The sequence below is a fragment of the Chiloscyllium punctatum genome, chromosome 9 (genome assembly GCF_047496795.1).
Source record: "Chiloscyllium punctatum isolate Juve2018m chromosome 9, sChiPun1.3, whole genome shotgun sequence".
Classification (NCBI taxonomy): domain Eukaryota; kingdom Metazoa; phylum Chordata; class Chondrichthyes; order Orectolobiformes; family Hemiscylliidae; genus Chiloscyllium; species Chiloscyllium punctatum.
The window spans coordinates 125,079,951-125,105,567 of record NC_092747.1 but is presented as its reverse complement, the minus strand read 5'-3'; the positions used below and the strand labels follow the sequence as shown (position 1 = coordinate 125,105,567).

The following is a 25,617-nucleotide window of genomic DNA, read 5'->3' as shown; positions in this document are numbered from 1 at the left end:
GTACTGCAGGAATTCTATGATTTTATACCTTGTTTTTCTCACATTCCAAATTTGCAGAGGCACCTAACATCTCAGTTCCCAGCCATTCCCTATCTACTTTCTAGAACCTGTGTTTTATTCCCATCTTTGGAAAAAAATCCCATTGCTTTGTTTTTTCAAAGGGTCATCTTCACCTTTCATCTCCAAATAAGGCCTTAGTTCACTGCTAGTTCAACCATATTGTATTTTTATAAACTTCTGTCTGTCTACTATATTGTTCAACCTGAGCCTCCTTGTGTATCTTTCTCTTCTTTTTAACCAAACTAATTTTGTTGAATAAGAATAAATGGAAAATCTTAAAAAAAATGTTAAGATTGTTGTTTGTTAAGCTCACTAAACGTCATTATTTCATTCTAATCCGTGCTAACACATGCCATACCCAATATTTTTCCCTGCAGCATGCTGCTATTGCTGTTTAGCCTCAAGTAATCCAGCATTGTTGCTTCCTCAGGTTGACACACTATTTGTAGGTATTGCTCCTGACATGCCCTCCTGCACTTTTTATTGTCAAAAGTTGAGCTCTCAGCTTGATGGTAATGGTAGCAATGGGTATGTACTGAACCCAGAAGTTTCAGATTGTAGTAGATACCAAGAGACTTCTCGGGGTCAAGAGTCCATGTTAAGGATTCCTAAGGCAACTCCCTCCTAATTGAATACAACTGTGCTCCCATCTCTCATGGATCTGGCCTACCAGTGGGACAGGAGATACTCAGGCATGTTGACTATGCTCTGTTGAACGTAGTCATACTCACAGAATCATGATTTATGGACAGTGTCAGGCTGTTTCTAGACTAGCCTACGGGATCACTCTCCCAATGTTGGCACAAGCCTCCAGATCTTTTTGCCAGGTTGGCAGGGTTGTGAAAACCTTTTCTTTAGACATTGTAATGATTTTGGTACAACCATCTTGCTTTGGATCTAGAGTCACATGTCGGTCAGACCAGGCAAACGTAGCAGCTTTCCTTCCCTAAAGGGCAGTCATGAACCAGATAGGTCTTAAGGACAATTAAGGATGATTTATGGATTCAATTAGACTAACTTTTTAATTCTAGCTGTTTAATTGAATTTTAATTTCACTGCTGAGATGGGATTCAAACCCTTGACTCCAGAGCATTAGCTTGTCTCTTGATTACTAAACTGACATAGATAGCAGAACGGGCTTCACATAAATAACACAAGATGCAGATCTGCTCCTGTATAACTCTCTATGTAACACAAATGTTGTTGCAATCAGACTGTTCGAACCAATGAGGAAAAACAATGGAGTCACTGCTGACCTCGCAAGTACATGGATATGAGTGGTGAATAATTGGTTAATGAGAATGAAACATTTTGCAATGACAATACCTAGTACATTTCTGCCATTCCCAATTTACTTTAAATTAAACAGTCAAAGCTTTGCCTCAAGTTTATTATCTTCCACAATGTTCAATTATTTTAATTAAAGTAACTGTTAAGTCATTCAAAATATTACTGCCTCTTCTGGACATCTGTGTTGGAAAACAGAATGTGAACTTTCCAATGTGACTAGTCCATGTTAAGCACTCTCGTACTAAAATTTGCATACTTGGTTCCAAATTTCTGTTCTGTTTAATTTGTGCCTTAACCCTGACCTCAACATCATTAGATATTCAGCTAATGTAACATTGATTAATTTTATGCTTCACGATTCCAACTCTATATTTTGTCCCATATCTAGGTGGCTTGTATGCAGCTTATTAATGCACTTGTGACCACTCCTGATGATTTAGATTTGAGAATACACTTACGGAATGAATTTGTGCGTTGTGGATTGAGAGAGATACTGCTGGTAAGGATAGTGCAAATTAATATTAGTTTATTCTGAAGAAATCTGCATAAGTATATTGACTTACTAAATGTCACACAGCTTGGTGATGAAGTAAATTGATGTAATTGTATGTAAAATACAATCAAAAAGTCTTTGGAGAGAGGACACAAGCATTTGTAAAGTTTCAGATCTTGAAAAATTATTTGTAAAGTTCAAAAGAACTAAATCAAGAAAACATTAATGGAAGGGTAGTAAGTATGTAATCATTATGGATGAATGAAGGAAATGGAAATGAATTGAGTAGAGGGAACTTGTTTGAGCTTTTATACAGAACAGTTCATACCGTCATTTAAACTGCTGTTCAGTGCATCTCATTACAGATCTCCCAAGAGATAACATGCTTTTTCTGCTACTTATTAATTGTGAGAGCTTCCTGATCCACCTCATACCTTGTGAATCCATGTTTCTTTCAGCACTGAGGCTTGAAGGATATTGTGTGTGACACAGTACCTAAAATAAATCAAAGTTTTCAGTTTGTTAAAGTACTGGTTTAAATGAAAGTACTGTGGAACAGATTATAATGATAGTTATGGTCATCTCTTGTAAAAGCTAATCTAAGTACTTGTATAAAGTTGTTCTTCAGTAGTTGGAGATACAGAACATTTACTACAATGGTAGTAGTAGTTGATTGACCTTCTGTTCATATGTTAACCAAAACTCAAAAGGATGGAAATGGGGCACTGTCGCATATGTATTCATCCTAGTGAGCTTGTTCTGCCATTCAGTTAGGTTATGGCTAACATGTGCTTAAATTCCATCAACTTGTTCCATAACCCTTAGTATCTTTACCAAACAAACATTATTCAATCTTAATTTTATGAAATGGAGAGATATTTATTAGTGGAGTTAATAATGAAGCAGTAAATATTGTTTATATTAAAATAGTGAAAGCAAAAATGAATTGTTGGGATGAGTCTCAAAATATGCAAGTCAATTTTCTTTGGTTGCTGTCCTTTTTTCGAAACAACAGTAATATTAATGGCATACAACTGATCCAGCTGAGAGGTTGGTTTGGCTAGTATTTGTGTACATTGATAACATCTGTCTATAAGATGCTCATATGCATTCTAATGCCCATTCTAATATGTAAACAATGTTTGTAACATTAACATTTAGCCAACATGAAATAAAATGATACACATTCTTTTTTAAAATTCAAATTGTGCATTCTCAGTTACTTGCAATACAATTTTAAATTATTTAAGTGCATACAGAAATCTTTGAAATGCTAAAAGATCATTGCTGTAATACTGCAAGTTTAAATAATTTAATTTCCACATGGATATTAATTTTTTTCTCATGCTATATGAATTGGGCTGAAATTGTTATTTTTGCTAATTTATTTTCACAGGAGTTGAGATTAATTGAAAATGATGCATTGGACATCCAACTAAAAGTATTTGATGAGCACAAAGAAGAAGATATGATTGAGTTTTCACATCGCTTAGATGATGTACGATCTGAACTAGAATATCCTTTTCTTGCAAAACAAGATTTCCATAAACATTCTGTAAGCCGGCATACTACAGATGAAAGTGAAAAAAATCATCTGTAGTGGTTTATCAAATTCTAAGAATTCAAGAAATTTTTCTTGGAAAATACACAGGGTTATGTTCCATTTCACAAAATAGAACAGCCACGAAGCTTTCTAGTGTCTACTCAGCAAGATGCTTTTTACATAGAACATAGAACATTACAGAGCAGTGCAAGCCCTTCGGTCTTGGTGTTACACCAACCTGTGAGCCCAATCTGAAGCCCATCTAACCTACAGTATTCCATGTACGTCCATATGTCTATCCAATGACTATTTAAATGCCCTTAAAATTTGGTGAGTCTGCTATTGTTAAGTTTGAGTAAATCTACTGCTGTTTGAGTTTGTCATAGTCCCAATCTGTAATATTAAGTTGTTAGACAAAACTAAAAGCTCAAAATGAGGACTGGCACTATATACAATTTAGATGTTTTGGACATCATGTGCCTATTGCTTTTGTTTTTAGTTATTTTCAGAAACATTGAAAGTATTAAATACTATCAAGGTCAGAAATAGTTTGCAAAAATGAATTTCAAAAACATTATTTCTAAAATTAACTGGGCAAGTTTACTCTTGATTTTAAAGCTGAAATTCTGAATGTTTTGAGATTTCGTGAGCTTGTGAGAGAAGATTTATTCTTTGGAGGAAAGACTTGCATTGATGAGTGAAATTCTTTTGAACTCTTTCTTTATTCTAAAGGTGTCCTTTACTAGTAAAGCAAAAAAGTGGTAACAGGTGAAATTAACTGGAAATTAGAAACCATTTGTCGTGAAGTGAAAACTGTGTAATAAAACAATGCTTTCACTAACCTTCAAAAATGCTGCAACTTACTGATTCAAACAGACAATCAAAGACCCATTGCCAGTTTATAGATTTGCTTACTCTTGGGTAGAAAGCAAAAATATCTGGTTTCAATTCCAGTCATTCAGTCCTGCAGAGCATATGGCACAGTGAGCCACTCCAGTTGCAATGAAAGTCTCTTTTCTGCTTGGTTTGAGCAACCTCAATATAGTTCCCACTGAATGAAAATTCATGCAAAAAATCTTGCTATTTGTGGCTAAATTGTCATTTCACTCTATATATTATTAACTGTTTTTGAAATTAAGAACAAAACCTAACATTGGTGCAAATGGCCTTTTCCTTTGAAGGTGATCAGGGATGCTTCACTCTGCATTTGATGCTTATCCTGCACAGCACAATAGAGCCTTTCCATTTCCTGACCACTGAAGTATTTCATCTTGGTTTTTGGTGTCTAACTCTTAGTTATGTTCCAGGTTCAACAGCAAAGACTGAGCTTTAAATATATGCCATTGATGTTGCTGAGTGTCATTTGCAGGTTTAAATTTATTGAGAGTCATGGGTTTCTGCTATGTGCTTGAACAGGCAAGTGTTTTGAGCACATGGGACAAGGCAACCCCATAAGATGGTGGAATCCAGAGTGCAGGATTTTTTTCCTTTTCATTCCTTCTCTGCCACTGTTCTTCAGTATCATTAACACGTTGTGATTCAAGCATGATGTACATCGATGATCAAATTGTCGCCATTCTTAAGGATTGGTATCATGTTTCGCCAAGTTATAATGACGAAGTCATAAAAGTATTCAATGATCTAGCCTTCACTGCTATCTAGCAACAAGAGTTCCAAAGACTGATGACCTTTGTAGCGACAAAGACGTTCCTGTTCACCTTATGTGGATAGCCCTTATTTTTGTACCACGTCCCCAATTTTAGTCTCTTGCATCAGAGAAAATACTCTTTCAGCATTGACTTTGCCAACCCCCCCCCTCCTCAGGATCTTATGTTTCAATAAGATCATCTCTTATTCTTCTGAAGTTGAGCAGATACAGGCTCAGCCTGTTCAACCTTTCCTCATAACATAATGACACAATCCATGTATGAATTGTGTGAATGTTCCTTGAAGTATTTTAACACATTTCTATCCTTTTGTAAATATCCTGATCAAAATTTTACAAAGTACTTTAAATGTGGCCTCACCAACACTTTGCAACTCAAAATCACTTGCTATAACTGTATTTTACCCAATAACTAAAGTTCTGCTAGTTGTTTGTAGTTCACTGTTATCTTGCTCTTCTGGTCTCCTGCCCTCTCACTCCTTTCTTCACTCCTAATTCAACTTCTTCACCTGTTCCCTGTGTCTCTTGATTCCCTGAAATACCACAAATCTGTCCATCCCAGCCTTGAATATGATCAGTGATGATAAACCATTAAATATGAATGGGCATTGGTTAGATGGTCTCTTATTGGAGATAGTCATTGCCTGGCTTTTGTGTGGTACAGATGTTCCTTGCTATTTGTCAGCCCAGGCCTGGATATTATATAGGTCTTGTTGCATTTAAACATGGACTGATTCAGTATTTGAGAAATCCCAAATGGTGCTGAACGTTGTACAATCATTGGCGAACATCCCTATTTCTGACCTTATGATAGAGGAAAAACCATTGATAAAGCATCTGAAAATGATAGGGCCTAGGATACTTGCTTGAGGAACCCCTACAGAGGTGTCCTGGAGCTAAGATGACTGACCTCCAACAACCACAACCATGCTCCCATGTGCCAGGTACAACTTGCATGAATTTGCCCCCTGATACCCATTGATTCCAGTTTTGCTAGAGCACTTTGATGCCATACCAGGCAAAATGCAGCCTTGATGTTAAGGTCTGTCACTCTCACCTCATTGCCAGGTCAAACATATTTGCTGAATGCAGTTGGAGGATTCATGCCACTGCATTCACAATGCATGTTAAACCCTGAAATTTCCATATTGAATGTCTTCGAGAGAATCTCTACAGTGGTCAACCGATGTATGTGAGTTTTTCAAAATGATTTGCATATGTCTTCAGATTAATTATAACGTGCCAGAATGCTTTATAAACCCAAAATAATTGACAATATTTGATGTCCCTGGATTGGTTCGCACACTGTATACTTACAGCATCTTCTGCAATGCGAGTTAGTGACATGTGATTTCCCAAGCACAAAGCAATGCTGACTATCTCTAATCAGTCCATGCCTTTCCAAATTCATGTAAGTCCTGTCCCTCAGAATCCCCCCCAACAACTTAGCCACCACTGACATAAAGCTCCCTGGCTTTTTCTTGCAACCTTTCTGAAATAATGGCCTCAGATTAACCAACCTCCAGTTTTCTGGCATGTCACCCATGGCTATCGATGATGCAAATATCTCAGCAAGGGGCCCTGCAATCTCTTCCCCATTTACCCAGAAAGTTCTGGGACACACCTAATCAGGTCTCGGGGATTTATGTACCTTGATGCATCTTAAGATCTCCAGCACCACCTCATTGGAAATATGAACTCTTTTCAAGACATTTCTCCAAGTTCCCTAGCTTCAATGTTCTTCTCCACAGTAAATACTGACACAAAATATTCTTTTTAGTATCGCACCCATCTTCTATGGTTCCATACGTAGATGGCCATGTTGATCTTTAAGGGACCCTATTCTCTCGCTCTAATTACTCTTTTGCCCTTATTGTACTTACGCAATCTCTTTGGATTCTCCTTAACTCTTTTTGCCAAACGTATCTCATGTCCCCTTTTTGACCTCCTTATTTCCCTCTCAAGTATACTTCTACTGCCCTTATACTCTAGGGATTCACTCGATCCCTGTTGGCTATACCTCCTTCTTCTTCTTGACCAGAGACTCAATTTTTCTAGTCAGCTAGCATTTCCTGCACCTATCAGCCTTCCCTTTCACACTAACATGACATATTGTCTCTGAACTCTTGGTATCATATTCTTAAAAGTGTCCCACTTCCCAATTGTCCCTTTACCTGTGAATAGCCGTCCCCAATCAACTTTTCAAAGTTCCTGTCCAATACCATCAAAATTGGCTTTACTCCAATTTGGAAATTCAACTTTTAAATCTGGTCTTTCCTTTTCTAAAACTATTTTATAACTAATACAATTATGATCACTTGCCCCAAAGTGCTTCCCCACTGACACTCAGTCCTTTGCTTTGCCTTATTTCCCAATTAAAGGTATAGTCAACTGTGATCAAGTGAATCCCTAGAGTATAAGGGTAGTAGAAGTATTGCTCTTTTTCCAATAGATACATCCACATATTGAATAAGAACGTTTTCTTGTACATATTTACAACAAGTTCCTTTCCATCCAAGCGTTTACACTATGACAGTCCCAGTCTATAGAAAATTAAAATCCCCTACCATTGCAACCCTATTTTCCTTACAGATATCGGAGATCTCCTTACATATTGACTTCTCAATTTCCCACTGACTATTGGAGGGGCTATAATACAATCCCAACAAGGTGAGCATCCCTTTCTTATTAATTAACATCATTAAGCTTCAATGGATGATCTCTGAGGAATATCCTTCTGAAGTACAGCTGTAATGTTCTCCCTAACCAAAAACACCACTTTCCTCCCCTCTTTCCTCCCTTTCTATCCTTCCTATAGCATCTATACCCTGGAACATTAATCTACTAATCATGTCTATCCCTGAGCCACATTTCTATAATAGCTATAGTATCACAGCCCCATGTTTCTGCCCTAAGTTCATCTGCTGTACCTGTCAGACCTCTTGCATTAAAGAAAATAGTCTTACCACATTCTCTGCAAAGCTCTTGTCTGCATTGACCATTAGATTTGTTTCCCTTATCTACTGTACCGGCCTCAGCCTTTTCTCTTATTCACTGTCGCTTTGGTTTCCCCTCTGTTCCGAGTTAAAAGCCTTCTGAGAAGCAATAGCAAATTTCCCTGCAAGGCCCACTTCCAATTCAGGTGGAACCATCCCTCTTAAACAGGTCATTTCTACCCCAAAAGAGATCCCAATGGTCTAAAAAGGTGAATCCTTGCCTCCCACATCAGTTCCTCAGCCACATATTCATCTCCTATATTCTCCTATTCGTACTCTCATGAGCCTATGGCACGATTAGTAATCCAGATATTTCTATCTTCAAAGACCTTCTTTTAACCTCCTGCCTAATTTCCTATATTCTCTATGCAGAACCTCATCCAAGTCTCTACCTATGTTATTGGTACAACATGCGTAATGATCTCCCTCTGGTCACTGTACACCTTTCGGAATATTCTGCATAATCTCCGAGACATCCTTGACCCTGGCACTAGGGAGGCAACATTTCACCCTGATGGATCACTGATGTTAATTGGTTGGAGAAAAGCTCACAGTAATTAGGTGAAAATAGAACTTAGGAAAAACAAAATCGGGAAAAATAAAGGCAGATAATGGGAAGCATTTAAAGCAGTATTTTAAAATTGTGCATTATATGAGACGGCACAAAGGTTTTAGGAGAGAAATCAATAAGCAGTTAGGAAGACAAAGAATGCAGCAACAAAATTTAACTAACAAGGAACATAAAATAGCAAAATATTTTACAAGCTTATCATTAAAATAAGGGCAGCTAGAAATAGGATTAGGACTATTGAGAGATGTACTGATAACAATGGGTAGCAGAAACGTTTAATAATTTATTTATTTTAACATTTAATCCATAGGAAGAGAGAAAAATAAGTACAGGAGTAGGCCTTTTGGCCTTGGAGCCTACACTAAAATTCAGTATGTTCAAGACTGATCATCCAACTCAATACACTGTTCCAACTTTCCTGACCAATTCCTTGATTCCTTTATTCCTAAGACTGATCCATATCTCCTTGAAAGCATGCAATAGTTGGATCTTAACTGCTTTTTGCAGCAGAACATTCTGCAGGCCACACCACTGTCTAGATACAAACTTTCTCCTCATCTCAGTCCTAAATGGCCTACCTTGTGTTGTTAGAATGTGTCCCCTAGTTCTGGGCTCCACATATTATTGGGAACATCCTTTCTGTCTTCTTAGTAGATACTACATTGAATGATGAGATGACTGATGGGATGCGTGCAGCTCAAATAAAAAGGAGGGAAGAGTTGAGTAGCCTAATCAAACTCGAAGAATAAAGAATTTCCTCGAATTCCAGGAGCAGCACTTACTGTTTTATATGCTGTTACATTGTTTTGGAACTTTGAAGAGAAAAAAAAGTCAAAACAATGGCATTTTTGAAAGGGAGAGGAACAGACAAAGGCAGCACATGGTCTGTGCAGGAGAGAGAGAGAGAAAAAGAAACCCACACTGCTAACTGACACAGCAGTGAACCTGCGCAGTTACTGCCTTTGCTGTTGACTTCGTGTATCACTGAACATTGGAGTGCATCTTGGAAAATTAACAAATAGTGAAATTCACAACTGGAGGAACCTGTTTGAGAGAGGTCACAGCACAGAAACAGATAAGTAAATATGTTTAAGTGTGGCATTGCTGTAAATCTGCAGTAGTGAGTAGAGTGGGTGCTTTCTTGATTACATGTTTTATTGAGATATATTTCTTATTTAACTTAAAAAATATAAGCCATAAGTTAGCCTGGAGCAGTGTTTTGTTGAGGAATAAGACAATGCTATTTTCTGGGTCTACAGATTGGAAAAAGCAAAAATGGACCTTGTAGAATGATATGCTCTTCTTGTCGGTTGTGGGAGTTTAGGGAGAGTTTACGTGTTACTGAGGATTATATCTGCAGTAAATGGATGGTTGCAAATCCTATCAGATCGAATGGATTGCTTGGAGCGATAGTTAGAGGCAATGTGGAATTTACAAGAGCAAGGGGGTGTGATGGAAGTTTTAGGAAGAAAAAAAGTCACAAATGCCGTCATATGGATGGGTTAACTCCAGGAAAGGTAAGAGAGGTAGGCAGGGCAGATGATTGAGGTGTCAGTGGGGGAGCACTTTGGGGCCAGCATCCATAATTCTATTAGTTTTAAAATAGCGATGGAAAAAGATAGACCAGATCTAAGAGTTGAAGTTGTAAATCAAAAAAAGGCTCATTTTGATGGTACTAGGCAAGAACGGTCAAAAGCTGATTGGGAGCAGATGTTCGCAGATAAAGGGGCAACTGGAAAATGGAAAGCAATCAGAAATGAGGTAACGAGAGTCCAAAGACAGTATATTCCTGTTAGGGTGAAAGGAAAGGCTGATAGGAAAAGGGAATGCTGGATGACTAAAGAAAGTTAGGGTTTGGTGAAGTAAAAGAAGGAATCATATGTCAGGTACAGGATAGATCGAGTGAATCCTTCGAGGAGTATAAAGGCAGTAGGAGTATACTTAAGAGGGAAATCAGGAGGGCAAAACGGGCAAATGAGATAGTTTGGCAAATAGAGTTAAGGAGCATCTAAAGGGTTTTTACAAATACAGTTACAAAAGGGTAACTAGGGAGAGAATAGGGCCACTCAAAGATCAGCAAGGCGGCCTTTGTGTGGAGCCACAGAAAATGGGGGAGATGCTAAATGGGTATTTTGCATCAGTCTTCACTGTGGAAAAGGACATAGAAGGTATAGACTATAGGGAAATAGAAGGTGACATCTTGAAAAATATCCACATTACAGAGAAGGAAGTACTGGATGTCTTAAAATGCATAAAAGTGGATAAATCCCAGGACCTGATCAGGTGTACCCTAGAACTCTGTGGGAAGCTAGGGAAGTGATTACTGGGCCTCTTGCTGGGATATTTGTACCATCTATAGTCACAGGTGAGGTGCCAGAAGATTGGAGATTGTCTAACTTGATGCCACTTTTTAAGAATGGTGGTAAGGACAAGCCAGGGAACTATAGACTAGTGAGTCTGACGTCGGTGATGAGCAAGTTGCTGGAGGGCATTCTGAGGGACAGGATGTACATATATTTGGAAAAGCAAGGACTGATTGGGGATAGTCAACATGGCTTTGTGCGTGGGAAATCATGTCTTACAAACTTGATTGAGTTTTTTGAAAAAGTAATAGAGGATTGATGAGGGCAGAGCGGTAGACGTGACCTATGTGGACTTAGATAAGTCCCCATGGGAGACTGGTTAGCAAGATTAGATCTCATAGAATACAGGAAGAAGTTGCCATTTGGATACAGAACTGGCTCAAAGGCAGAAGACAGAGAGTGGTGGAGGAGGGTTGTTTTTCAGACTGAAGGCCTGTGACCAGTGGAGTCCCACAAGGATTGGTGCTGGGTCCTCTTCTTTTCATCATTTATATAAATGATTTGGATGTGAGCACAAGAGGTATAGTTAGTAAGTTTGCAGATGATGCCAAAATTGGAGGTGTAGTGCACGATGAAGGAGGTTACCTCTGATCACAACGGGATCATGATCAGATGGGCCAATGGGTTGAGGAGTGGCAGATAGAGTTTAATTTAGATAAATGCGAGGTGCTGCATTTTGGCTAAGCAAATCTTAGCAGGACTTATACACTTAATGGTAAGGTTCTAGGGAGTGTTGTTGAACAAAGAGACCTTGGAGTGCAGGTTCATAGCTCCTTGAAAGTAGAGTCGCAGGTCGATGGGATAGTGAAGAAGGCATTTGGTATGCTTTCCTTTATTGGTCAGAGTATTGAGTACAGGAGTTGGGAGGTCATGTTACGGCTGTACAGGACACTGGCTAGGCCACTGTTGGAATATTGCGTGCAATTCTGGTCTCCTTCCTATCAGAAGGATGTTGCGAAACTTGAAAGGGTTCAGAAAAGATTTGCAAAGATGTTGCCAGGGTTGGAGGATTTGAGCTATAGGGAGAGGCTGAACAGGCTGGGACTGTTTTCCCTGGAGCGTTGGAGGCTGAGGGGTGATCTTATAAACATTTATAAAATCATGTGAGGCATGGATAGGATAAATAGACAAGGTCTTTTCCCTGGGGTGGGGAGTTCCGAACGAGAGGGCATAGGTTTAGTGTGAGAGGGGAAAGATATAAAAGAGACCTAAGGGGCAACTTTTTCAAACAGAGTGTGGTACGGGTATGGAATGGGCTGCCAGAGGAACTGGTGGAGACCTGTCCAATTCCAACATTTAAAAGGCATCTCGATGGATATATGAATAGGAAAGATTTGGAGGGTTATGGGCCGGGTGCTGGCAGGTGGGACTAGATTGGATTGGGACATCTGGTTGGCATGGACTAGTTGGACCGAAGGGTTTGTTTCCATGCTGAACATCTATATGACTCTAACCTGGGCTAAACTTGACCAAAAATCAGCTCAGTGTCAATGTTGTGGAGTTTCATGGAGCGTTTCTGTTCCTGAGCATTAGTGGGTTTTACACATATTTCTTCACTGATGCCTCATTTTGTACCCTTGCCAGAAACAGATTTATTCACCATTGTCAGAACTTCCAGCAGTCCTGCTCTGCCACTATCTTTACATTGCAAAACTTGCGCCCATGCCTCCCCCCTCACCTCCATCCAAAGCCCCAAAGGTGCCTTCCACATCCATCACATTTTCACCTGCATTTCCACACCTGTCATTTACTATGTCTGTTGCTCCTGATGAGGTCTCCTCTACATTGGGGAGGCAGGATGCCTACTCGCAGAGCGCTTCAGAGAACATTTCCGGGACACCCACACCAACCAACCCCACCGCTCTGTGGCGGAACACTTCAACTCCCCCTTCCACTTTGCTGAGGACATGCAGATCTTGGGCTTCTTCCAACGCTGCTCCCCTACCACCGGACGCCTAGAGGAAGAATGCCTCGGGACCCTCCAAACGCATGGCATCAATGTGGATTTCACCAGTTTCCTCGTTTCCCCTCCCACCACCTTATCCAAGTTCCAACCTTCCAGATCAACACGTCCTAATGACGTGTCCTACCTGTCCATTTTCCTTCCCACCTATCCGCTCCACCCTTCCCTCCGACCTATCACCTTTCCCCTCACCTCCATCCACCTACCGCACTCTCAATTGCCTTCCCCCCAACCCCCTCCCATTTATCTATCCACCCTGTCGGCTTACAAGCCTCATTTTGAATGAAGGACCTTTGCCCAAAATGTTGATGTTCCTGCTTCTCGGATATTGCCTGACCTGCTGTACTTTTCCAGCACCACACTCTCGACTCACTGTCTTTAAATCCCAGCTATGCACCGGTTCAACTGCTGAAAGCTGGGGCTGTCACTCAAGGTCCCAGTGTGGGAAAAAAAAGACCCTATGCCATTAATAACTTGATTCATAGAATCCCAACAGTGACTATTCAGCCTATGAAGTCTGTACAAACTCTCTGATTTGCAGCCCACCTGACTCACACCCTCATTCCCACCCAAACTGGCAAAGATGAACAGATTGGGTCTCTTTTATTTGAAAAAAAGTTTTAGGATTATCTTAATAGAGATCTTCAAAATTATTAAAGATTTTGATTGGATGAAGAGAGAGAGAGATTATTTGTACTTGAGACAAGAGCATAACCAGATGGTATCAATATTAGATTGAATTGGAAATACGAAAGAAGCTGCTTTTCACGAAGAATGTAAAACTTGCTATCACAGTGAGATATGGGAGAGTGACATAATTATTTGAGGGAGAATGGAATAGAGGGTTACGAAGGTAGATTTGCGTGATGAAAGTTAGGAGTGATGTATAAAGACCAACATAGAATAGTTGGGCTGAATGACCCATTTTTATACCATATGTGCTTCTTGTGGAGGAGAGTTAGATAGTATACACTAAGTAACAAAGGATTGTGGAAGTCACAGCTGTAGAAAATAAGCAGTAGAAAGAGATCAAAGGTCAGCACTGAAGCCTTTGGAAATTGGCAAAATCTATTGGATAAATTTCTAATTGGATTTGTTATGTGTACGTTTGCTGTTATTACAGAAATGATATTTAAGCTTTTCTGTGTGAAGGTTATAAGCTGTATTCTTGGGTATATACTGTGTGCCAGCTGGAGCAGCAATGTGGCTGCTAAAAAAAAAATCAGGGAATCCTACCAAAGTATCTGTCCTGTAGCAGTTTCTGGTTGCTGATTGGTACATTTGATAAAAAACTGTTGATTATTGTGGATTACCAATTCATATTTTTGAGCAAATTCTGCCTGACTATATTTTTGTTGATTAACTATAGTTAATTTATAATGTTCATTATTTACAGCAGTTAGATAAGTGTGATGAATACGTACGACGTCCTTCTATGAATGCCTCCAACAAATCTCTTTGAAGGGAAAGTGTGAAGAAATTTATGTTCATTACTTCCAGATTTTCCATAAATGCAACAATCAAAACTGAAAGAGAAAGTTGGATACGAAGAGGTTTTGTGTGAAGCATACGTGTTGTAGCAGACACAAAGCCACGATTTTTGCATTGGAAGTTATCACAAATCCCTGTTTCATTACCTCAGGTGTTATTTTTACAATGTCATCTGTTTCTTGGTTCTTTGACATATTAATGCTATCCATAATACTAATTAATATAGAACACAGAACATTGTAGCACATTACAGGTCCTTCGGCCCTCGATGTTGCACTGACCTGTGAAAATAATCTGATGCCCACCTAACCATTCCATTATTATTCATATGTATGTCCATTGCCCATTTAAATGCCCTTAACGAATCTACTACTGTTGCAGACAGGCCGTTCCATGCTCCTACTGCTCTCTGAGTAAAGAAACTGCCCCTAAAATCTGCCCTAAATCTATCACCCCTCAATTTAAAGCTATGTCCCCTCATGTTAGCGTTCACCAATTGATGAAGAGGAAAGTAACATTTATCAGCATACTTTCTGTTCTGGCTTAGAAATGTTAATCTAATGATTAGAAACTTGATCAATGTATGCTAATTTGTTACTTCCTGCAATGTATTTCCCTTAACGTTTGCTGCACTGAAATTAATGATGTTTATAATATGCTGTTCAATACATTGAAGAACACGGCAGCTGAAAGTCATTTCCTTTCCATTCTTCAACACATGTTATTGATCACAAATGACTATTTTGTGAGGTAAGTTTTGATTTATTTTCTTTTATTTATTTTTCATTGGATGTGGTGAAGCCAGCATTTGTTGCCGGTCGCAATTGCTTTGGCATTTCAGCAATCGTTTAAGGGTGAACCACATTATTGTGCAGACCCACACAGTCTTGAGTCCTATGTTGGCCAGAATTGTTAAAGACGGCATATCTGCCTCCCTAAAGGACATTAGTGAACCAGATGGATTTTTGCAACAATCAATGAGAGTTTCATGTTACCATTACTAAGAATACCTGTACCTTCTAGATTTTATGAATTGAATATAAGTTCCGCCATTTGTGGAGCATTGGCAGTGTCAACTGAAAATATTACATCTAGGAACATTTTCTTCCTAGATATTCTTTATGATGTATTCTATAAATGCCACAGTTCATTTGTCAATTGACTATACACACTTACCATACATATTCGCAATGGGTGCAAGAACCCTTTGATATTAATTAGGATGACTAATTAAATGGACGACTCAACCTGATTATATGAAACTGCTTTAGCATTACACTGCCTCATCGCCAGACCTACAGATTGTGAATTGGGCAAACTTAATTAAATAATCAAAATTTGAATTGTACTGTACTGAATTTTGTCTCAACTGCACTATTTTTCTGCCTGACATTCACACCTGAAACATACATATGATCGATGCTGGAGCCCAATTGAAATCTAATGCATTCACTAGAAATTGACAATGAGAGTTAAAAATCTGAATGAAATGGAAATAATATAAATTTAAAATGTGAACACAACAAAAAAGACCAAAGATGTATACAAAGTCAGTGTCCCATAAAAAAAGATAGCTAGAGAAAGAGGGAGAGAGAAGAGTCAGAAACAGCAGGAGGAATAAGACAGACATTTGACAAAGGCCAAGCGATAGTGATTAAGAGTGACATAAACAATAAAACAAAGGAAGAAACTAAACACTAAAGAAACAGATATAAAAATATATTCATCATGTCCTGAAATAAAACTTCTTCAAGATCTAATTGATAAATGCACCAATCAATGCAGCACCATCCAATGAAAATTATATACCTCCAAAACCATGATCTACTGAGATGTCCCAGTATTTATGCTTTAATTAAAGTGATGGGTATATTCCCTGCCTTACCTTTCTAATACTTACTGTGTGTTTGTACACTGATTTTAGGAGGTGTGTTGATGTTTATGCATAGATTTTTAAAAAAAGAATGTTGATGCCTTGCAGCTTTGCTTGGTTGGGTTTACTGTGGTGATGTGGACCTGTTGATTATCTGGAATGTTTGATTGACTGGCACACTTCTGGTCCGATAGATGCTGGTTAATAAAAATGTTTGCTGTATTACCAACTGATCACACAATGAAAGTAGTTCTCAACACGACACAGAAGTTGCACTTCTTTCGAAGAAAGGAAGAAAATGTAATGTGGAGGTGCCAGTGTTGGAGTGGAGTGGACAAGGTCAGAAGTCAGATGATACCAAGTCATAGTTTAACAAATGTATTTGAAATCACAAGCTTTTAGATCGTTGCCCCTTCATCAGGTGAAGTAAGAGTGAAGCATACAGACACAGAATTTATAGGCAAAGGGATCAAGTGATCATAAAAATGATGTGAGTAAAGTGTCAACAGCTGAATAATAAATTGCAAAAATTAAAAGTTAGGTGGTGCTGGAGACGAACCAAATGACCTGGATAACATAATAGGTATAAGAGTCACACGCCGAGGGTCTAACCAAACTAATAAGTAATGCTAAACTGTACAAACTGATTAAGATGGGGAGGTCATAACAATTTATTAATGTTATGGTGTCAAAACAGGGCACTTATAAATATTTTACAGATACAGATGCCTGGTGGGGTCATATGTACTGCGGCAAGAACCCAAGATCACGGTTGAGGCCGTCTTCATGTTTCTGCTCAGCGATTCTGCATTGTTGTGTATCAGTGAGAATTGCTGAGCAGAAACTGATAGCCAAGTTCTGTCCCCGTGAAGACACTCGCACTTGTGATCTTGAGTTCATGTCGCACTACATGTGACTCCACTACGTTTCCGTGTCTGTAAAATTTCACTGTTTTGTATTGACACCATCATCTTGATAAATTGTTATGATCTCTCTATCTTAATTAGTTTGTACAGTTTTAGATTACTTATTAGCTTGATTAGATAGAAATCCATATTATATTATTCCAGTCATTTGGTTTGACTTGTCTCCAGAACCACTTTACTTTCAATATTTTGTAATTATTTCGCTGCCTCATTTAATCGGATTATAGGTTATCCCTTTGCTTGTTATTCAGCTGTTGATATTTTACTTACACCGTCTGACACTCTTAATCACCTGCACAGATCTATTATACAGTCTGTTGACACTCCACTCACACCTTTTGTATGATCTTTTGATCTATCCGCCTATAGATTCTGTCGCTGCATGCTTCTCTCTCACTTCTGCCGAAGGGGCAATGCTTCGAAAACTTGTGATTTGAAATAAACATATTGGACTATAATCTGGTGTCATCTGACTTCTGAAGAAAAATGGATCAGCTAACAAAATGAGATCTGTGTGTCAATACTGGACACAGTCACAACAATTTGTGAATTTCAAGTTCAATTCAGACTAAATGAATTAATTTGCTTCTTTTTATTGCAGGCCACAGTATTTCAAGATCATAGAAGAATGTGTTTCCCAGATAGTGTTACACCGCAGTGGCATGGATCCTGACTTTACATACCGGAAACGACTAGATGTAAACTTTGATCATCTTATTGGTGAGAATATTTTTGGAGAAAAAGCTGAATCATATTTAATTGATACAACAACATAGGGAACATTTTAAACTTTGATGTCAATAAAGTTATGAACCTGGATCACATGCTTATTTTCTCTGCAGATATTTGTGCTGACAAAGCAAGAGTCGATGAGTGTGAACAAAAGCTTTCAGAACTTACTAGAAAGGTACGTAATAGCATTGTATCGTCCATGCTGTTGAGAAAGGAGCATTTTTCACCTTAATTTGCTTTATAATCTAAAATGCATGTGTCTTAATGAAATTATGGGTGGAATTGAGATAAATGAAGAGATGATAGATGGTCTTAGTGCTTTTTTTAAACTGTGGACCAGCAGGAAACCTCATTCCAAAGTGATGTGAATAAAACACGTAAAAAAGTAAGAGCAGGAGTAGACCATGACCCTTGCAGCCTGCTAGGCTTTTAAATCATGACTTTTTTTTTGCCTGAACTCTACTTGACCACTTAGTTCCCATACCCTTTCATTCCTCAATAGATCAGAATTATGTTTTTCTCAGCCTTGAGTGTGGTCAATAATGGAGCATCTAAATGTTAGAGAAGTCCAAATACAAATGCCCTCTAACTGAAGAGATCTTTCCTCATCTCAAACTCAAATGTTTGAGCCTTTATCCTCCTGAGGCTGTGCCTCAGTATTCTAGATTCCTCAGCAGGGTAAACAAACTCTTTGCTTCCACACTGCCTGTTTCAATGAGCATAGGTCCAATATACTCAATGTCTCATGAAAGATGAGCATCCTGTTCCAGACACTAATCTAATGAACCAATGTTACAGCCTTTCAATGGCAAGTATAGACATGGAGACCAATATTGTTTGTATTGCCTTTGGTGTGGTGTCACCAAATCCCTGCGTAATTATACAAGACTTGCTTGTTCTTGTCCTCCATTTTTCTTCCAATAAAAAGATGTCAGTTATTTTTCTGGTTTTTGTTATACCTGCTTGCTAACTTTATGTTCTTTGTATATCTCTCTCTGAATTTACAAGTATCATGCATTTTTAAAAATTGTTTTTCATAGATTTGTTGTAGCACAGAAGAAGGCCATTTGACCCATTGGGTTTGCACTGTCCTTTCTAAGGAACAATTCATATAGCCTTGCTCTCCAACCCACCCTCCATATCCCTGTACACTCCTACTCTTCAGATATTTAGAATGTGTGCTGAGATGCCCACACTGCCCACCACATTTGTTCCTGCTGAGACATTAACTACCCAGCCTAACCCATTTTCCAGCTGTTAGTCCATTTCCCTGGAGCTTATTGGACTTTAGGGGTGTGGCCAGATTCTGTTGAAATTAATTTAGGGGTTGTGTCTCTCCTATCCTCTCAGGCAATCATTTCCAGATCCCCACCTTTTCCTCATCTACCAGTCACTTAAAAACCCCGTTGCGAAAGATGACAAGTCCTTCTTATCCAGCCCCGTCATAACCATGTACACTTCAATCAAATCTCCTCTTAGTGTCCTATATTTAAAGGAGAATATCCTGAACTTTTCCAATCTTTCTTCTCAACAGCAATTTTTTGCAGGTCGTGCAACAGCCATGGCAATTCCCTCTGAATCCTCTTTAGTGCAATTGCGTCCTTTCTGTAATGAGCCGACAGAACTGCATGCAGTATTCAAGCTGTGACCTAACTGTTACACGAGAACATAACTGTTTTAAATAGAGTTTGAGTCCACGTTTTTAGTGAGAACTTTATTTCAGTTAATCACACTCCAAAAAATTCCCATCCCACTAATTATATGCTCCCCGTATGTGTACAGTCACTTCACACCCATTTAACCCTTAATCAATAAATCCATCATTTGTTCCCTCATTCCATTAGGTCTCTGGCATTCCTTCAGGTAATCCTAGATGCTAACATTAATTACTGTTTTTGACAATTTTTAAACAACTCGTTAATATGTATTGTGACACACCTCAAGAGCAGATGTGCATAACCTCCCTGTGCCTATATTCTGTGCATAAACTAATAAAGAGAAAAATTCTTAGAAGTATTCTTAACACAGTTTATAGACCAGTCCCGCTGCCTTCAAGAATTTGTGAATATGCACTTCAAGGTTCTTCACTCCCTTGAATTCCCCAAAATGCATCACTTTACACTTCTCCAGGCTGAATGCCAATTGTCACTTTTTGTCTATCTGACCAGTGCAATGATATCTTGCTGTGGTCCAAAGCATCCCTCCTCACTATCAAAGAGCCAGTCAATTTTTATGTTATCTGCAAATTTCTTGATCATCCCTCTTGTGATTTACCTCTGGATCGTTGATATATACATCAAAAAAGCAAGTGGCTTAATACTGAGCTGTGCAAAAAATCAATGGGAACAGCCTTCCAGTCTTAAAATTGCTTATCAGCCATTAATGTTCGTATCCTGCTTGCTACATTCCCCTGGATTCTATGGGCTTTTCAAAAAAAGAGACTCGTTTACCATGGTATGACCTCATCAGAAGCCTTACTAAAATCCATGTAGATCACATCAACTACACTACCTTCATTAATTCGCATTACTTCCTCAAAATATTAAATCAAGTAGTCAGATAGGAACTTTCCTTAAAAATCTATACCAACAGTCCTTGATTACCTTGTCCATCTCTAAATGATTGTTAATATTGTCTTTTAGAGTTGATTCCAATAATTTGGCACTACCAAGAGTTGACTCACTGCAGTAATTTTCCAGGGTAACTCTTGTTCCATTTTTGAAACAAAATGATACCATTACCAGTCCTTTAATCCTCCAGTACCATATCTGCATTCAGTGAAGATTGAATAACAAGAGTCAGAGTGTCTGATATTTTCCTGATAGCTTCTTTTAACAGCCTGGAGTACATTTCATCTGGTCCTGGTGCAGTATACCTTTTCAGAGTTATTCCACATTCTCTGTCTGCATACATAAGTAGGTTTTTGGAATCTACTCTTTCCTTAATTATCTTCTTATTCTTAATGTGTTGATAAGATATTTTGATATTATGCTTGATTTTACTTGTCAATTTTCTTCTTTGCCCTCTCTCTGATTTCCTAATTGCCCTTTGATTTCACTGCTGCACTTTGTATATTCTACTTGGCGTTCTAAAATATTATGTTCTCGGTGTCCTTTTCTGCCTCATCTTTGCCATATATGCATCTTGACATCAGGATCTCTAAGTTTGGCCATCCCATCCTTTTCTTATTTTAGGTACATACTCTGAACTCTTTGAATCTTTCTTTTGAATGCATCCCCAGTTGAAATCACTCCTCAATTTAGTAAAATTGGTCTTACCCCAATTTAGAATGTTAACTCCTGTTGAATCCTTGTCCTTTTCCATAATTATGTTAAAAACTAACTGAATTATGATTTTTATCACTACTAAAGTGTTCTCCATTGCTACCCTTTAACCTGTTCAGTTTGATTTCCTAAAACTAGGCCCAGAATTACACTTTCTCATGTTGGGTTTATTATATATTAAATGCAATATTCTGTTCCCTCCATTACTTTCATGCTAAGGCTATACCAGTTTTGGCACGTTATATACATTCCCAGTTTTGTGATTGCATGTTTTCTTTTGCGCCTTTGTTCAATCCCTAAGAGCTCATTTTATGCCGTTCCCAAAATATCATTTCCCTTCTTGTAGTTGTTCTTTTAATGTAAATTGTCTCTCCCGTCCCTTTTAAAATCCCATTCTCTATCTTGTCTGAAACCGCTATAACCAGGAATGTGGAGCTGCCATTCCTGACCCATTTCAAGCTGAGTTTCTGTAAAAGCTGAGAGATCATACCATTGCATTTCTCTCTGTCCCCTCAGCTTGTCTATTTCTTCTCTTGAGCACTGCTTACTTTTTCTTTGTATATTCTAGCCTTTGGGTCTGGAAGGCAGAAGAAGCATTCATTAATGCCTTATATTTCCATTTCTGATTTCGTCCTATCAGAATTCACCCTCAAGTTCCTGTATTCCTGCCAACATAGTTTAAACTCTGTCCAGTAGTGGTAGCAAACTGGGATGCAACCTATTCAGCTTATATATATCCCACAACCTTCAGATCTAATGCTCAACTTCTGATGCACAGAGATCAAGGTGCTACAACTGACAACACTTTCCATGTTAGTGGTTAACCAGGACATGAGAAGTATCCTGGAGTTCCCTCATTGCACAGATATACACTCTCAATATTGGAGGATCCTTGCCTACCCTTAATTTAACTTATATCTTTGTTAATGGTAATTGACCTTACTAATAAAGTTTTAGCCATTAATAGTGATGCTTATGACTATTAATAGACCAAACTAATATTGACAACCTCCAGTGATATTGAATAAAACTCTATAATTACCAATACATTATCAGAGTTTTGGAATATAAATTTCCAAATGTTCACCAACGAGTCATTACTTTTTGACATCACATTTTGATTTTCAGAAATTGCTGCTAGTTCCGTTCTAACTGGTCGGGTCCATCTCTCTTCATCCTATTTTTCATTCTCAAGGTACTGTCCTTTACCTGGCTATTTTAACTTGCTGGATCAACCTCTCCCCATATTCCAAAGTCTGGTTGATTGTATCAAACAGCATATGTCTTCAGCTGTTCATGATGAGCAAGGATCTGACTGTATCCAATCAGCCTGCTCTTCAAAACTCACAATACAACATCATATAGTATTCTGCAGTTGGACTTTATTTGCTTGATAGTTCGGATTGTATGAAGAGCTACACTGACAACGAATTTAGGCTTGTCAGCCAGGCTTGCAACTTGGTGCAACTGCATGTACTGGATGCAATAGGGCCCTCTTCTTTGCGGCCAGAAAGAACATTAATATGCACAATGCCTTTTTCATTACAACAAAATAGTTGGTAGTAGTCTTCACTGGTTCATTTTATCAAGGCAATCCCCTGATGAATGATTTACCTAGGAGAAAGTGAGAATTGTGGGTGCTGGAGATGAGAATCAAAAGGTGTGGTGCATGAAAAACAGCTGGTCAGACAGCATCCGAGGAGCAGGAGAGTCGGTGTTTCGAGCATAAACCCTTAACCTATCTTAACCAGATTAACCTGCCTCATTTAAAATTTAAATACAGCCTGGTAGTTAATGATCAATCAGCATCAACTGATACATTCTCCATGGCAAACCTTCTACTAGTCAGAGTCTACTTGTTAACCAATCACCATTATTCTCTCATGTCGTATTAATCTGAGCTTTCCCCTTGAATTGGTATTCTTGGAAATTGTGTTGTTGACAGCAAGAAGTAAAGTTTTGGCATAATAAGCTTTTTTTTGGCAATACTCAAGTTTAATCCTGCAAAATGCCGATCTGCCTGTACCACGTTGAGTGACTTTGTGACGTCCACACAGCTTATGTTCCCAGTAACTGTGTATAAGGCGGCACGATGGCTGAGTGGTTAGCACTCAGCACCAGGGACCCAGGTTCGATTCCAGCCTCAGGCGATTGTCTGTGTGGAGTTTGCACGTTCTCCCTGTGTCTGCATAGGTTTGCTCTGGGTGCTCTGGTTTCCTCCTACAAGTCCAAAGGTGTGCAGGTTAGGTGAAATGGACATGCTAAATTGCCCATAGTGTTCAGGGATGTGTAGGTTAGGGGCATTAGCCAGGAGAAATGTAGAGTAATGGGTAGAGGAATGAGTCTGGGTGGAGTACTCTTCGAAGGGTTGGTGTGGACTTGAGCCTGGTTGCACACTGTAGGGATTTTATGATTCTATGATAGTCAGCCAATGTGAATACACTTTGTCTGTTTCTGTGCCTAAATCCAATATAAATTTGAAAAAATGAAGGACCCAGAAATCTTTCTTGGAGTATTCAATTGCCAACTTCACTGTCCCATTAACCCTACTTTCTGCTTCTTGCCCATTACTTAAACATTCCTTCGTCCAAAAATATTACTCCATGTGCCCTTATCCGATATGCTAATCTTATTTTAGTGGAATATGTTCTACATCTGCTGGTTCCCCTTTATCTTTCCTACATATTTTCCTTTTGAGCTAAAGGGAGAGACTAAATAAGTGAGGCTATTTTCCCTGGAGCGTTGGAGGCTGAGGGGTGACCTTGTAGAAGTTTATAAAATTATGAGGGGCCTTGATAGGTTAGATAGACAAGGTCTTTTCCCTGGGGTGTGAATATGTTTAGGGTGAGAAGGGAAAGATTTAAAAGGGACCTGAGAGGCAACTGTTTCACGCAGAGGGTGGTGCGTATATGGAATGAACTGTCTAATCAAGTGGAACAAATACAACATTTAAAAGGCATCTGGATGGGTATTTGAATAGGAAGGGTTTAAAGGGATATGGGCCAAGTGCTGGCAAATGTGACTAGATTAATTAGCATATCTGGTCAGCATGGATGAGTTGGACCAAAGGGTTTGTTTCTGTGTTGTACCTCCACACGATATAGATACCACAGCGTTCTCAAAAATAAAGCACACTTGATAATGCAGAAGTCCACAGGGCCTAGGTTGATGCACCTTTATCTTTCAGTTTGATGAAGAATTTACAGCCCGGCAAGAGGCACAGGCACAAGTACAGAAGAGAGAGGAAAAAATCAATGAGCTTGAAGCTGAGTTGCAAAGTCTCAAAGCACAGGTAATCAAGTCTGCTAACTGCTTTCTTTGGGTTTCAAACTGTTGGTGGTTACAATCTAGCAACTGGTTACAATTCATACTCTTAATGTAAAATAAAAGAAAAAAATGTTTGGTATTCTGTTCCAGTTTTGCTTTTTCAAAAATCTGCCAGCTGCAATCTTGCAAGCTTCTGCCCAAAATGCTGAAGGCTGTGTAATGCAATGGTTGTGCATTATTAATTAGCTCTGTTGTTTCAAGATTGATTTCAAGTTTTTTTTGGACTCTTGTTAATTAAACTTTTGCTTCTGTTTCAGTAGTTGTTAGCTCCTGATGTCACACATTTCCTGAGTAATTAACCATGGAGGGTGGAGGGTCCACTGCACTTTCGTTCAGTGCATCATTACAGATCTTTATCTGAATACAGGAAATTATTTCTTAGGCTATTTATTTGGCTCTCCCTTTTGGTTTATGTTTCTGCAGAAAAAAGATAGCATAGGAATGAGTGAGAATATTAAAATATTTTTTTCAATTTTTAATGATAAATACATGGAAGTCCTACAATTCATGGAAGGATCAAGATAAATTCTGAGGAAAACATGCTTAAGGGTATACCTTATTCAAACAGCCATGTATTTGATTGTTATTTTGAACTATTTTCAAATGCTATAAATTGGAAAAGGTTATTTTGTAACAGTTCTGTTCACTAACACAGAAACTCTTGCATTTATTTCATTATTAAAAAGGGGAACTAGAAGGTAATAATCTTGCCATTGTTGTTTAAAGAACAAATTCTGCGTTGAATTGAAATAGCAATCAAGGCCATTTCTTACTGATACGGGTGGTCCCTGACTTACAAACGTCAGACTTACAAATGCTTGCACTTACGAATCTGTGGATTACCTGTATCTGCTCTACCTTACCAACTCAATCACCCATTATCCACTTTACAACAAAACTCTCAATCCTTTTAATAAAATTTAGAATTTATAGTTCATAAATTAGTCGGTAAATACCCATTGAACACATACTTTAAAAAGTTATCCTCTGCAGAATCATATTCAAACAGGAGAAGATCTCTGAGCCCCTTGAGCCTGTT

General features: G+C 38.6%; 1 protein-coding gene across 3 annotated transcripts in view; it reads left to right on the top strand.

Moving 5' to 3' along the window:
• Positions 1-25,617, top strand: part of LOC140481653 (protein diaphanous homolog 3-like) — a 604,739-nt gene that overhangs the window by 195,998 nt on the left and 383,124 nt on the right. For all 3 annotated transcript variants that reach the window (XM_072578185.1, XM_072578184.1, XM_072578186.1), the window contains exons 10-15: positions 1,739-1,849; positions 3,240-3,358; positions 15,070-15,186; positions 17,837-17,955; positions 18,078-18,142; positions 24,439-24,543. In XM_072578185.1, coding sequence (XP_072434286.1) covers positions 1,739-1,849; positions 3,240-3,358; positions 15,070-15,186; positions 17,837-17,955; positions 18,078-18,142; positions 24,439-24,543 — 636 coding nt within the window. The remainder of the gene's footprint in view (positions 1-1,738; positions 1,850-3,239; positions 3,359-15,069; positions 15,187-17,836; positions 17,956-18,077; positions 18,143-24,438; positions 24,544-25,617) is intronic.